General features: G+C 39.2%; 1 protein-coding gene across 1 annotated transcript in view; it reads left to right on the top strand.

The window, feature by feature from the left end:
• RALGPS2 (Ral GEF with PH domain and SH3 binding motif 2) overlaps nucleotides 1-16,347 on the top strand; it is a 2,773,917-nt gene that overhangs the window by 2,243,478 nt on the left and 514,092 nt on the right. Inside the window, exon 16 of the mRNA XM_044085226.1 lies at nucleotides 11,350-11,404. Within this exon, the coding sequence (XP_043941161.1) occupies nucleotides 11,350-11,404 (55 nt within the window). The remainder of the gene's footprint in view (nucleotides 1-11,349; nucleotides 11,405-16,347) is intronic.

Raw genomic sequence — 16,347 nt, 5'->3', positions numbered from 1 at the left:
AGATGCATTCACTCTCAAGTTCTAAACTACCTCCTTACTAACAACCTCCTGTCTAACACACAACATGGTTTCCAACCGTACCACAGCACACCCACTGCCTTACTTGCTTTCACTAATACAATCCTTCATCATAAAAACAATGGTTATTTCACCTCTGCAACTTTCCTAGACCTATCTAAAGCATTCGACATGGTCTCTCAAACAACTCATCACTGTCCTCAATACTCTATCCTTCTCTCAATCTGGTTCCAGAGCTGCCTGACTGGCCGCCATCAATCCGTTTGGCATAAAGACATATCCCCCCAACTCCCTGTTTCAATAGGTGTTCCCCAAGGATCCATCCTTGGACCCTTACTTTTCTCCATATTCACTAATAATCCAGCCTCTGCTACCAAACAGGCCCACTCTCATACAGTACACAGATGATTCCACCATCATCTGCTCAGCCCACTCCCTACCTGAACTTCAAAATACCACACAGGAAGCCTTTTCTTCAGTTCAAACTTAGCTTTCAGATGCACAGTTAATACTTAACCCAAACAAAACTAAACTCCTCCTCTTCCAACCCACCAAACACAATCTAAACCCCCACTAATTTAATATTAAAGCCAATGAAAACACCATTATCCCCCCAACCGACCACACCAAACTACTTGGAGTTGAAATTGACAATAACCTCAAGTTTGACATCACATCTCGTTAACCATAAAAAAACTACACACAAAGCTAGGAGCTTTATACAGAAATAAACAATTCCTCACTAAAACAGCCAAGATTTCAGTTGCAAATAGCCACTTTATCTCCACCCTACTCTACGCCTCTCCAATATTTACCAACCTAAGGCAAAGTGAGTTAGGTAAACTCGAAGCTTGCTACAACAAAATAGCAAGGTTTGCCACTGGCGCAAACTAGCGTAGCCACCACTTACTGAACTAGGCTGGCTAGAACTCCCCTCACCTCCTTCAATGGTACCAACTCTCACTCACCCAGAAACTACTAAATCATCCTCTAAAAGTCCCTTCCCTCCAAAATCTACTCCAACCCTATCATACCACCAGACTACTACGCTCCAACAACAAAAAATCAATTATAGGTAACTAGAACCAGGAACTCTGCTGGAGAAGCTGTCTTCTCCTACTCCATAGCAAAATTATGGAATACCCTTTCTCACACTATAACGTCTGTGTCATCATGCACTAACTTCAAGGCTGCTCTAAAATCTCATCTAAAAGAGTGCTGGGAATTCCCCTGTAACAAACCTCTCTAACATCTCTACACCAACCTCTATAATACCTTTCTTCCACCCCTCTAACTACCTCAGATTGCAGCCAAATACATTGCTTGTAAACCTATATCTCAGCTGAAATCTTAGCCGCTGTTATTCAAGGGTAATAGCTGCTAGCTCAGCTATTAAAATACTTGCTAGTGTTTATGGCACCAGTAATGCAAGTGTTGTACCATTTAACTAAATACTTAATTTCATTTTGAACTATAACTGTTTACTACTATTGTTAAACAAAACCTACCTATACTTGTAACTTGCAGTTAATTGTTGTTTTTATTGTGGAGCTTTTCTCCCCGGGATTCTGCTGAAAAAGGACCTGTGTCCAGTCAGATTTTCCTGGTCAACAAATGCAAATAAATAAAAAGTATCTTTTCTTTGTTTATAACAATGGTCCTTCAGTCCAACATTACATAACTTTCTCAATTCCTGCCTTCCCTTAAACCTCACTCCGCCTCTTGAACATTATTCTGCATGTGTTTCCACAAATTCTGTTTATTTCTATGTAATCTGCTCTTTCCCTTTACACAGACCAAGTAAAGTCCCTGTCACTATACTCCGTATCATATAGACTTCCTAGGAGAGACTTGTGCCTGGCTTACAGAACACAGGCCAAGTAAAGTCCCTGTCACTATACTCAGTATCATATAGACTTCCTAGGAGAGACTTGTGCCTGGCTTACAGAACACAGACCAAGTAAAGTCCCTGTCACTATACTCAGTATCATATAGACTTCCTAGGAGAGACTTGTGCCTGGCTTACAGAACACAGACCAAGTAAAGTCCCTGTCACTATACTCCGTATCATATAGACTTCCTAGGAGAGACTTGTGCCTGGCTTACAGAACACAGGCCAAGTAAAGTCCCTGTCACTATACTCAGTATCATATAGACTTCCTAGGAGAGACTTGTGCCTGGCTTACAGAACACAGACCAAGTAAAGTCCCTGTCACTATACTCAGTATCATATAGACTTCCTAGGAGAGACTTGTGCCTGGCTTACAGAACACAGACCAAGTAAAGTCCCTGTCACTATACTCCGTATCATATAGACTTCCTAGGAGAGACTTGTGCCTGGCTTACAGAACACAGACCAAGTAAAGTCCCTGTCACTATACTCAGTATCATATAGACTTCCTAGGAGAGACTTGTGCCTGGCTTACAGAACACAGACCAAGTAAAGTCCCTGTCACTATACTCAGTATCATATAGACTTCCTAGGAGAGACTTGTGCCTGGCTTACAGAACACAGACCAAGTAAAGTCCCTGTCACTATACTCCGTATCATATAGACTTCTAGGAGAGACTTGTGCCTGGCTTACAGAACACAGACCAAGTAAAGTCCCTGTCACTATACTCAGTATCATATAGACTTCCTAGGAGAGACTTGTGCCTGGCTTACAGAACACAGACCAAGTAAAGTCCCTGTCACTATACTCAGTATCATATAGACTTCCTAGGAGAGACTTGTGCCTGGCTTACAGAACAATCCAAGACCCAAACCTAATTGCTGCATATCCATAAATCAAATGGGGTTAGAGCTAACCGTTCCAGGGACCTAAATATGGACTACGACTTGAAAAGGATATGCTGGAGGGGCAGCTTTGTCTCCCAGAGACTACCACATTTTTGGAATAAGCTGCCTATTCATGTGAAGCAGATCACCTCTGACACTTTTCAAAAGGAACCTGGACTAGTGGATGGGGCACCATAAATTCTTACCGCGAATACTACCCACAACCCTCCTGGACATGGGCAGTCATTACTAAATATAATCCTGGGTATTGAGTAGAGTATCTATGGTGTTACATTGAGAAAAAATGGCTAGGCTTGAAATGACCTCTGGGTCAACAGCCAAGTAACCTCCTGTGATCCCAAAGGCCTGTCGTTATTTTATTGCGTTTACAGTATTCCAAACTTCAAATACAGTTGGATTTTAATTTCCATTTTCAAATAGCTTTTTTGGCAGCCAAATAGTATTAAACTTAATAAGGTCTTATGAAGTCTAGGCAGTTCAGGTCCTGTGTTCCAGCTCAAAAGAATCTTTTCCTTAGTTACAGACACTTGTTCCTCCAATATTCCTGACAATAGTACTCAATAGGTAATTTTTAAAATCTGCCAACTCATTACACTCCTAGAAAAATGTTCCCAGTTACCCCTTTCTTGCATTTCAGGCCTCCAGCATATGCTGTCTACCCAAGGAAAAAATATATGAAGTCTACTTGGGGTGTAAAAATACCTATGCAAACACTCCCAAGCAAAAATTCTAAACCTTCTGGACTTTGCTGCATACTTGGACACTTGGGAGCCAAACCACAACAATCTGTTCATATGCAGACTGGACTAAAATATAGACTAAATCAGGAATATTGTTTTTCCTACTTTTTTCAAGTTAAGTCAGAAATGAAAAATGCATGACTACTGTGAAAGCGCCAGGTTGGATTCCTTGTAAATGTGCAGATTTGGAGAAAAGTGCCAGATTCACAGGATTATCTAGTTGTAATTGACAGAGTTGAACTGAAGCACTCCTGATAAGATGGTAGTTATCAGACGAGATACTACAGTCTGACCACTTTACTGGCTGCGACAGACAGCATCTGACTCCTAGAATGACAATGAAAGCTAGTTTTGGAAGACTGGAACATGTAAAAAGAAAAAAAAACAGTGCTAAAATTAAATATCTCCTCATCAGTTTTAACTTTAAAATATTTCAAGCATTAAGTTACAGCAGTTTTTTTCCTCTTTTCAAGGTTAGTAAGTGAATTTTCTCTAAGAGCCGTTTTCTAAGTAAATGGTTGACTGAGGACACGCAGATTGTTTTCTATACTTGGGACAGAAATATTGATTACACTTGCAGTAATTCATTTGGGTGCAAGCAATGGCAGTCTGTGCTTCAGCATGAGGAGCCCTAGTTCTTGGGTACATAATGTTAGTACACGTAGCCACTAATTTGTAGCTGAAGCTTTATCCCTAGTCCTTAGTTACATAATGCCAGTACACGTAGCCCCTAATTTGTAGCTGAAGCTTTATCCCTAGTCCTTGGGTACATAATGCCAGTACACGTAGCCACTAATTTGTAGCTGAAGCTTTATCCCTAGTCCTTGGGTGCATAATGCCACTACACATAGCCACTAATTTGTACCTGAAGCTTTATCCCTAGTCCTTGGGTACATAAGGCCAGTACACGTAGCCTCTAATTTGTAGCTGAAGCTTTATCCCTAGTCCTTGGGTACATAATGCCAGTACACATAGCTACTAATTTGTAGCTGAAGCTTTATCCCTAGTCCTTGGTTACATAATGGGAGTACACGTAGCCACTAATTTGTAGCTGAAGCTTTATTCCTAGTCCTTGGGTAGATAATGCCACTACACGTAGCCACTAATTTGTAGCTGAAGCTTTATCCCTAGTCCTCGGGTACATAATGCCACTAGAAGTAGCCACTAATTTGTACCTGAAGCTTTATCCCTAGTCCTTGGGTACATAATTGCAGTACATGTAGCCCCTAAGTTGTAGCTGAAGCTTTATCCCTGGTTCTTGAGTACATAATGCCACTACACATAGCCACTAATTTGTAGCTGAAGCTTCTTTTTGGAGAGGTAACATTTTATTCTTGTAAATGTAGTTTTTTTTGTATTCTGTATATTAAAGGGACTTTGGGGATGTAGTTATTTGAACTGTTTGGAAAAATGTGAGATGAGTTTGAACAGGTATATGTAAAAGTTTTTGGCAAGTGATTATAAGGTGTGCCATAAATTATACTAGGAAAAACATGTATAAGAGAAGCGACTTCCAGCATAATTTATTCTTACTTTAAAATGACAGAATGGCAACTTGGTCAAGTTTAACATGGGACATAAATGGCCTTACAGACACAAGGAAGACGGAGTATTGCACTCCTACCTCTCAATCGTCCAGATTTTTGCCTCATAGTTTCTGTTTCTCATAAAATTTGTGGTTTTCTGGATTTTTATGGCAAATCAATGAGGACTGAATTCACTAAATAGTAAAAAAAAATGAGTTTCAGATTTTAACACAACACCTTTTATACTAGCAACTTTCTAAGTTTTTAAGAGCAGTATTTAAAATCTGTCCCTATTTTTGGGGCTTTGTACCTGCATTATTGTCTGGATTTTTGAATGCTCAGAGGTTGAGAGCTATGATTGAGCTATATTAAGAAATATGGGGTGCAAATTATAGAAATTTATTTGAGTTTAGTATGCAGAGGACTTTGCAGTAGATATTCAGCAGAATGTTAAGGACAAAAAGGGATTCATTTGAGATGATGGTCTCCATTTGTGATAGAAAAACACAATAACGGACAATTTGTGGAATTCCTTCTAAAACTACAGTAATGGAGCACAGAAGTAATATGAGAAATAATTTTTCAGCAGGTCGTTTTTATTATAGGTAGTGACTTCAGCATAGTTTGTAGCAGTGAGGATGTCAGGTGATCTCTCTCAGAACCTAGAGGAAAATCTATTGAGAAGGTCGTTTTTTTTTTTTTTTAAATCTGTATGAAGGTATGTGCCATGGAGGATAGTACTTCAGTTTGTATTATTCCCCCAAGATAAAATAAAGAGACTAGGCTGGATAAAAAATGTAAATCGCAGAAGTAGCTATATTTGGTTGAAATAGAGACTTGTCCAGTAATAACTGATCATATAACTGTGAGACCCATCCAATAACAATATCTGATCATATAACTACAACAGCAAAGATAAAGATACAAGGAGCTAAAATGAAAGAAAAATGTTTTCTTATGTATGTATTACAAATGGGGATTTAAGTAAATATAAAAGGTAAAAAAAAAAAATCTGAGAGTTATGAGGATGGATAGAGATGTTTCCTGAGATGCTAGCTAATTCTTGGGACACAATGTTGGACTTGTATGTGGCACCAATGATTTAGAATGGTCAACAAAAGTTAAAATGTTACAGAAGGAGAGAGACTCTCAGATTAAGAGGAGGAGCAGTTGCAGAGATGCAAGAGAACAATAAGTGAATCTCTGGACAAGCATGAGTTTAGGAAACTCTCTGTTAAACAATTGCTTTTCAGTAATAATCCTAGCGCACATAATGTCTTAGCATGAAGGCTTTGGCAACAGAAAGAGCAAAGAGTTATGGCAAATTTCAGAGATCCTGTGACAAGAAGTTAAATTAGGAATCCTGAAGAGATAATGGAGGTATTTCAGTAGTATTTTCAAAATCTATGTAGAACAAAGGAGTCAAGAAATCAGGAAGAGAGACAAATGAACACGTTTGGAAACTTCTAGGTATTCCAAAACTTGATGAAGCAGAAGCTAAGCAGTTAATAGCGAAGCTTGGTAAAGGAAAACCAAAAACCGTGATGTACAAATAAGCAATATGATAAATCTCCTGGAATGGCTGGAATGCCTGTAGAAGTTTTGAGGAGAGAAGGAATGAGGCTGTTGAAAATTTGAAAGGCACTGTTTAGTAATGTTTTGAAGGGGAATACCTGCATTGTGGGAGAGGGCAGTGGTGGTATTGCTGAGAGAGCAAGGAACCTGCAGACACCATATCATGTAAACTAATGTCAGTTCTAAATCAGGATTATAAAGTGTTTGCCAATAGTAGCTTAAAATAAAAGGCAAACCTGTTACCAAAGCTAATAGATAAGGATCAGTGTGGTTTTTGTGGAGGTGAGACTGACCTTTTATAACATTCATAGAGCAGTGATGATTCAGATGGAATTGGAACATTAAAAAAAAAAAAGAAGAAAAGTTTTTTTGTTTGGGTGGAGAACTGCTTTTCATGTCGTTTCCAGAGGCTTTCATGAGAACAGTGCTACTATTTTGCATTCTCAGAGAGTATAGTAGATGTAATAAAATAAACGTGTGATAGATGAGAGGCAAAACTAAAGATGATAGGAATCCTTTTTGACAGCTTCAGTATAAATAGAGGGACTTGTCAGGGGTGTCCTCTTTCCTCTTCTGCATGCTGTTTACTTGAAGCCTTTATCTAAATAGATGTAGTATTTCCAAGTCTGAAGATGCTATTGGTGTGTTCGTTGAGTAAAATGCCTCTGTTCACAGATATGCTGTATTTGATAAATCCTGAATGACATTAGGGTGCTGTGAAATATTTTAAATGGTTTCAGGTGTTTTTGGAGTTACGGTACTATTCTTCAGTAAGTCATTTTGTCAACTACAGATTTGCACAGTGTCAAATCTTATACAACTCCAGACTCCAGCTAGATCTCTCCGGTCTGCAGAAAAACTGTTATTTCTTATATGTAATTCAAAAGTCTCTGCTAGAAATTCCTTTTTCGTCTCATAGTGTATCCAAAATGTGGACTCCATCTCACAATCAGTAAAGCTTGATGACCAGTCATTAAAGATCATCAGATTGCAGATAAAGTCACGTTTATACAGCAAGTGCATCTGCTCAGTCTGTGCCCCTGGATAGAATATATTTCTTTTCTCACAACTCTGCTTCCCCTTGACACCTGTCTTAGCCTGTTGAGCAGCAGCTGATTTTGTTTCTGTGAATACTTTGAAGCTTTACTGTCATTTGACTTTTTTTGCTAACAGACTTATAAAACTAAGTACATTCATGAAAAATTGGGTAAGACATGTAACCTTTCTTTCATTTTTGCATGTTCCACTTATTACATTTGGTTTATTAAATATAGATGCTAATGGTCTTACATATTTATTTTTTATATACTTTTATTTCATTTTATGTATTATATGTTGTGGTTTTTGTAATTGGAACTTTTCCCCTTGGGCCCCAAGCTCATTTGGGTTTTCTCTCTAAACAAAGCCAATGAATAAAGAGGTATAGTTGTTTATAGAATGCTGTAGTCGACTGTATGTATTGTTGACTCTAGTATTTATTTTGAGAGATTTACTTCTGTCATGGTTGTGTGACAGTGGAATTGATATAAGAAGTGCTTTAAATGTATTTGGAGAAGAGGTAGGTATACATTTTATATTATGTATGCTATAGGACTCTGTTTTGTTACTGTGTATGCAAGGAATAATTGTAACAGTTTGCAAGGGCAGATATGTTGCATTAATTTCATCGCTTCTGTATTTGTTAGAGCATTTATGTTTGTTTAAACCTGCTGTCTGGTTCAGGGATGTATAGTGCAAATTTGTTTAGAGGTTAGTTTGTGTGGTTTAGATGCATATTTTCTCTGCAAATGGTGCAGCTTATTGTTTGCATTTGCAATCATTTTAGTTTGGTTTCTTTTTATGATGATGTAGACCATCTATGAAATTGGTTGATGTATTGTATCTTGATCAATTTCGTCTGCAGTATTTCATAATACACCATCTTCAAGATGTAAAATAAATAAAGGTAGAACTCAGATTTTAGTGGTAGATTATGTGCCTGCACATGAACTTGTTCGATACCCACATGTATGGGGACATGAACAGATAAAATATTTAGTAGTTATGCTTTCAAAGTAATGAAAGCATCCCTCTTATTTCTGGGTTTAGTGCCTATCATATATCTTCAGACCAACTGGTAATTTTGGGGAGTTTCGGTATTTATCAAAGATGTCCTCACCTTATGATAATTCCACAGGAAACCAAGTTGGAACTTATAGATGTGCAAATTACTTTGTACAAGATTAATAACTGTTTCCTCGCTAGCTATAAAATATCCTGTATGCCCTTTTCTGAGCAAGATGGCTGTCTTACCACCTTAGCTGAAATCCCTATTAAACACGACACCTTTCTACTGTTGATCTCTGACTATCCATTAATAAACTGTTTGACCTGCACTGCCAGTGGTCAACATGCCCAATGTTCATTGACATAAATGCTTAACTTGTGCATATAGTTAACCATACTGCTCTGGGCTTCAGTACCCCTGATTTTTGTCCTTCAAATATGACTGCACATCTTCATATGTATTGTCTTTTCTTGTTAAATCACACTATAAATCAGTTATATTTCCCTGCAAATACCATGCTATTTAAGGACATTGCAAAAGACCACCACCTTCACTTACTTGATGAACTGAATAATTTCTGCTGCAGTCCACCTCTGATGGACCCATTGCTAAACCCGCTGCCTATGCCTCTAACTTCTACACCCACTTAAATGGTTGTAGTGATAAAGCAGTCACTATCAACATGAAATATGAGAGATGTAAAATCAAATCCCTGTGGTGAATACCCATACTAATTAGTCAACATTTTAACAAGAAGTATTTCATGGTTATAATAAATCTCATTCTTCTTGCACAACATTTGAGCTTAAAATAGCCACTAAAACCGGAAATTGCTGTAAATCTTTGTCAGGAAGTTAAGAACCAACACCCAACAATGTCTGGAGCTAGTCCACAGTAATACTTGCCTACTGTGACACAAAAGAAGTACCTAATATCCTGGCTAATAAATTTAGTGTGAATTTTACTGTACCCCCCAATTATTGCTGTTCCGCAGATTCCACTGGCACAGCCACCCCCTTTAATTACTATGGAACTAGTCCTGGCAACCCTTTCAATAGCTAAGAGGACGTCATCCATTGATCCAAGTAACCTACCAGGTTGACCAATTACCTGCACTAAATAGTGCTTATCTGAACCCCTACTTAACATCTCTAACCTAAGCCTTGCCCTTTGTTTGCATTCCTGAAGCCTGGCATGCAGACATTGTGATGCCATTGCACAAGGTGGTATCAGCCACAGATCCTGTTAATTTCAGACCCATTAATCTCACTTCCCTCATTTGTAAAGCTATGGTACACAAGTCTGACCTCATTAATCTGAGGATTGCAAATTTTAACCTTGGACTCTCGTCAGTTTGACTTTGTCAAGAGGAAGAACCTTCCTCTTTAAGCTCATTAATTTGAGTAAGTGAATGGTGACTCTGTAATACATGCAGCATATCTGGACCTATCCAAGATCTTTAACGCTATTCCCCACATGAGCATTTTTGGCAAACTTGTAAATCTGAATATAAATCCTTTTGTTGTACGGTGGACAGCTAGCTGGTTATCTGAGAGAACCCAAGTGGTTAGAGTCACAGGTGCTACTTCTAAAAACAAAACAAAAAAAAAAAACATTACCAGTGGTGTACCACAGGGCTCAGTGTTTTGGGCATCTATTTCCATGTGTTTCTCTCCCCTCCAGTTAGACACTGTTGTAAGAGATGTAGGCACTCTTGTTGATAATTCCTTATCTTTTGACAATCATGTTTCCACAGTGGTTGGGAAGACCTTATTTCTGGCTTGCCACATTTCCACAGGCATCTCCCATAGATCTGATGAAGTCTTTGTTTTTCGTTACTTGTATCTCATCAGATCTGCTCTTGGGTTGAGTGCCCCTTTTTGGTGTGTATTTGTCTAAATTTATAACTCAACTTGCAAGAGCTCAGAGATTAGTAACTAAAAAGATTAGTGACCTCAGATCTTGGTTATCAGAACAGACTGTCTTACTCCAGACGTCTGCATACAGATCTGCCTAGCTATGGCCCTCTATTACTTTACAAAACAAATGGTTCCTGAAATTCCAGGTAAAAAAACTAAATCTGCATCAACAGATAAGATCAAAGAACTAAACTTACATCAACAAATAAATGAAATCAGCTATGCTGAGTACACGTCTATTATTTAAGGCAAGTGCCTCATTATCCATACTTTGCACTCAGCTGCACTCTGTGCGTTTTGTCGTTTGATTATACAGACGTTAGTATATCCATGTGTATATTTAAAATGTGGTAACATGGCTGCTGTATAGAGGCCATGTTCCATTTTAGATAACGCCAGAATACTAGACAATATGTACCGTGTGATGTAACTGAAGCTTAAAATTTTTGAACTTAAGCATATTGTATTTTGCCTATAAAACTGTATCACACTTTTCACCAAAATCTTGTTCTTCAACATATGTTTTCTTAGAAAATACTATGTTCTTTGGGGAGGCCAATGTGCCTGCTGTGTCTGCACTGAGCAAACATTTGTGTGTTTCCCAATTTTATGGTGAACTTTCTTTGCTTTTAGGCAGTAATGATGTTTGTTTTTTAATGAACTTTCTGTTTTTTAGACACGAGTGAGGTTTGAGCATTATATAATGAGTTTTCTGTGTTTTTAGGTAGTAGTGAAGGTTCTGAATTAAGTGAAGAAGCTGCTTGGCCAGCATTTGAAAGGTAAGTTTTTATTGTGAGTGATTCAGTAACGTGATTTTATTTTTTATTGCAGCCATTTAAATCACCTATATATCAAAACATGGACACTAATGTTATTTTACATATTGTATACAAGTCTAGACAAGTAATAGACATCAATTTTGGGCCACTGTGGATTACTTGTATTGCCATTGTCTGACAGGTTGTTGCTAGGGTGAGAATTACCCATGATAGGAATTGGCTGATTAGGACAACATTGAATTGGGTAAATTCATGACAGAAATGTGAGTAACTTTTGATCAACTCTGGAAAGTGCAGTCCCAAAAGTGTAAGCGCAAATTAAAGCACAGAAATCCAAGCACACACACGGGCTTCATCCCATTACAGTGCCCCCTGTTACATAAGTATACATAGTTCAAGATTTTGGTACCCCAGAGTAAGGGGAAATGCTTTTGAGATACCACAGTCTTGATACAATTACATGTACCATATCAATCAAACTTTCATTACTGCACATTTCAATGTCATACACAAGTTCTTTGCATATCTGGCTGGCAGCCAAGCTTCTCCCAGCCATCAAAATAATTTATTGGTATTATACAAAGAGATGACTTTAGATTCTATTTTTTTTGCCAGTTTAAAATAGTTATGTTATATTAAGTTTATTCATAGGTTCATAAATGGTAGTCTAGCTGTCCTTGAAGGCCATTTTAAGCCCAGCCAATTTCCCTTTTTGTTATAGAATTTAACCTATCCCATGTGGTTAGTGATTGGTCTTACCCCATCCCATGGTCCATGGTCGATAATTTTATATTACCCCTAATGAGAATAACTGGGATCATACCATAGATAATTTGAAGAGACCCTTGCATGGAATAAAGCATTTAGTAACATGTCCATTGCTGGGGTAAATTTTATCTTTCCCATCCATAGATCCAAGCTGTGTTTGAATATATATAACTTTGATTTATGTGGATGGGGGAGTCTATTTCAAAGTAGCGGTATCCTCTTCCAGATAGTCCTTTCTCTCCAAACAGGTTTAGGTGTAGCAGAGGAGGTTTAGATCCCTAAATCAATCATTTCCGATGCCATTTGACTTGCTCATGTGCAGTAAATCCATCAGTATTAGGTCAGAGGATGCCTTGTATGCCATACACAGGTCACTTATTAGTCTGTTGATACCATGTGTAATGACAAGGCTTTGACTTGGTCCATGTAGAACATGTTATTTAGGCCTTATATCCTGCAGGCATTCAGTTTTGGCATGTGTCTGGACAGATTTATGACAATGAGGGCATTATATACTCAGTGATTGGCCAGATAAAGGCTGAGTAAAGGTGAACAATGACACCCTTAGATCTAGAACGCAGTCCCTTTGTTTGTAAGCTGTGCAATGTAGAAGGAATTTCTTACAACAATGGGCACATGTTGATCAAAAGTCAGGTCACTGTTCACGTAGAGCCCCAAATCCTGAACAACTGGGTCAGCTGTTAGTGGCATATTATGAATGTGATAGTTGCAGGAGGTAGATGACTTCCCAAACGATACAGTAATGCATTTTTTGGCATTTGGTTTCAGTCCATGATTTTGGCACCAGATGTTTATTTGGACAAACCTTCCTGCAGGATGACCAAGTCATTTGGGGATTCATTGACTGCTCCTGCTTGCAGTCATCTGCAAACTTAGTCGCCCAAAACCCTCTGATGTTGGTTTATACTTCAGAAACGTAGATGCCAAGCAGGAGAGGGGGACTGCACTGGTAAATGGTGTCTTTTTGGAGGTAACTTCCCATATTTTGATTTTTTTTGCATCCTATCTGTGAGCCATTTGGCAGTCTAGCGGGTGACATAGTTTATATTCCCATTTTATTTACCTTTTGTACTGTACTTGAATGGGGAATTGTATCAAAGGCTTTGACCTAGTCAGGGTATGGGGTGTTTACTGTTTTGCCTTCATCCATTTCATTGGCAACCTTTTAAAAAACTCCACCAGGTTGAGTAAGCTTGACCTGCACTTGACGAATCCAAACTGAGATGGGTCCAGTGTTTGGAGGTTCCCAGTGTCTTGATTAATTGGTTCCATGATGAGTCTTTCCAAGGATTTGCATAATAGGCTGGCCAGACATATGGGTCTGTAATAGGCCTTGGTCTGTGGAATTCATTTGATCTGTAGCCACTTTTTCTGTGCAGTGCCATTAACAGAAGGTGTAGGGTTTCTGTACTTAAGCATACATACATTTATAAATGTATATTGGTAAGTTGTGGGAGCTGTGACTGTATTTTGTACCACAGTTTCAGTAGGTGCTTCCTGTATATTTTGTGTATGCGGTAGTTTATTGCTTGTTGTTGTTGCTTTTGTCCTTTAGTGAGTTTCGGTAGCATGAGTTTTAACTTTCTGGTACTTTTGAGTGTGTTGTTTTGAAACTTGCCAGTGAGTACATACTGTCAATTGACTCAGCTCAGTTTGCTAACTGGGTCTTCCTGTCATTGCTTAATTCATCCTTGGAGACAAACCAGTGAATAGTGTGTACACTGATCAGATTTTTAAATGACCATACTGTAGCAGATTGCTTTCAGACAGACCAGAGCTGCACAGGAGTTGATGTAAAACACACAGACACTGGAGCACACATGTGCGAAGTAACACCTTTTATTGCACTAATATATGTTTTGCAATTATTCAAGCTTTCGGGCTATCACAAGCCCTACATCAGGAGTTTCAGCTCCATTCACATAAACACAGAAGTGCTTGCCAGCCACAACAAAGTAGTTCAATATTCTTGGAAAAAGTCCAATATCCATATCTTGTTGCCTTCCAGAATAAAGCATCTCTTTTCTTGCTGGAGCCATCTTGCGTCTTGCTATCCCACACAGACCTGCAGGACTGCTTGATCATGTTACAGCTCCTGTCTCCATAAGAAGCTGCAGCTGCTTGATCATGTTACAGCTCCTGTCAGCATAAGAATCTGCAGCTGCACCTGCTTGATCATGTTACAGCTCCCGTCTCCATATGAATCTGCAGCTGCACCTGCTTGCTGTATTTTTTTTGTGCAGCATCTTCCACTGTTGTGATTCATAATTGTGGAGCTTGCAGCATAAAAAAAAAAAAACACAATTTTTTGCTGCTTTTGACACACCACTGTCTTCATTTATATCTATGCCACAGTGTACATCACATAATGCTTGCTGTCTTTCTGTGATAACTGCTTGACCTCATAGGTTTATGTACTCGTTTATCACTGATGCTTTGCATTGTCCAGAAGCAGAAGTGTTCACTGCTTGCCTCAGGTGGAGGAGTGGAGGTGCAATCACAGTTCACATATGCCCAAAGATGGTCAAAAAAATTGCTGTGTTCTTTCAGTGTCCCAGTTCTAGTCTGTGCAGGAGTCATTTACTCAAATCAGTTGTTTAATATAACTGCTTAAAACTTTCTTCTCTGACTGTAATCTGCTCTTTGTCATGAATTTATTCACATTTGGTCGTGAAACATACATTATTTAAAGTTTCATTTTCAGAGTCGTGTCTAATTTGTCACATTGTTAAATGGTAGGAGCTTTGTTGGAAAACTGGCAATCTGTGCAAGACCTGTTAATCTTGTAGATTCTGTTACCTCATGTTGCATTTGCTTGGTAGAGAGGGGGCCACTTTGCTTTTGCTGGTAGATGCTGCAGTGGTGTGGAAACTGTGATCCCTCATGCAGTATTACTCCATAGTTTTCCTTATGTATAGATGCAGGAGCAGCCATGGTCCTCAGAAAGGCACCAGGAGACTGCTAAACCCTTCTAACTCTTATAGGCAGGTGGTCTTAGTTCTGACTTTGAAAGGCTTCTGCCTGGGAGGTGATAAATGCGTGGATTTCCTCTTTTGATGTCTTAGCTCAGCATGTTCCTGAATTTTCTCTTGCTCCTGTGCTTGCATCTATACCTTCTGGTCCATTCTCAGCTCCTGAACTTCAGTGCTTTTTTTTTCTAGTTTCACAGTTAGATCCTGGTCTTAGTATAGGTCATTAAAATGTTATTTTCCTGAATTGCACAAAAGCAACTGTCTCTGCACTAATCAAAAAAAAAAGTAGACAGTCTAAAGTGACGCACAGCTACTCATCGGTAAACATCCCACAGTGTGAATGACCTTCACAAGTGCCATCGATTAAATCAGTCAGCCCAGAGAAGACTTCTGAGAAGCTTGAAACCTGCATCATCCCCATGGGTAAGGCGGCCTTTGAGAAGGGGCCGGTGGATGGGTGGCTAGCATCTGGATTTTAACACGATGCTGAACCAGCGTTGGCTAGACGGAGAGAAGTAAAGAAACTGGTTACCAGGCATTACCTGGCATTTCCTATTTCAGAATCTGCTCCTAATGTGCTGCCTACTTTTCATTATGTAGTGAAATTCAAGCTTGTGGACATTGCCAGCTGACAAGAGAGTAGGAGATGGACACGCACACAGTAATCTAGTGCCCAGAGGCTGAGACAAGAGAGTAGGAGATGGACACGCACACAGTACTCTAGTGCCCAGAGGCTGAGACAAGAGAGTAGGAGATGGACACGCACACAGTACTCTAGTGCCCAGAGGCTGAGACGAGAGTAGGAGATGGACACGCATACAGTACTCTAGTGCCCAGAGGCTGCGACAAGAGAGTAGGAGATGGACACGCACACAGTACTCTAATACCCAGAGGCTGTGATCGCACCTGGTCAGCTCAGTTTTGGTTTCTGTCACTTACCCTAAGTAGAGGAAAGCCTCTGGTAAGATTAGAGAATAATTATGCTGGTTCTTCCATGACTAGTGGGCCTTTCAGACTTCATTCTGTTCAGAGTGCTTCTCCACAATTTTGCTCACTGCCTTCCATGACAAGTGAGGTCAAGTTACCGGATGCTACCTTTGGAAAGGGGATAGTGTCTTGTCCCATCGGTCTGTACCTGAGAAGTGGACCGTTAAGATTCTGTGGTACCGGTCTCTGAGGTGA

The sequence above is a fragment of the Protopterus annectens genome, chromosome 10.part0 (genome assembly GCF_019279795.1).
Source record: "Protopterus annectens isolate FY-2018-M chromosome 10.part0, PAN1.0, whole genome shotgun sequence".
Taxonomy (NCBI): domain Eukaryota; kingdom Metazoa; phylum Chordata; order Ceratodontiformes; family Protopteridae; genus Protopterus; species Protopterus annectens.
This window is presented reverse-complemented; position numbering and strand designations above follow the sequence as displayed.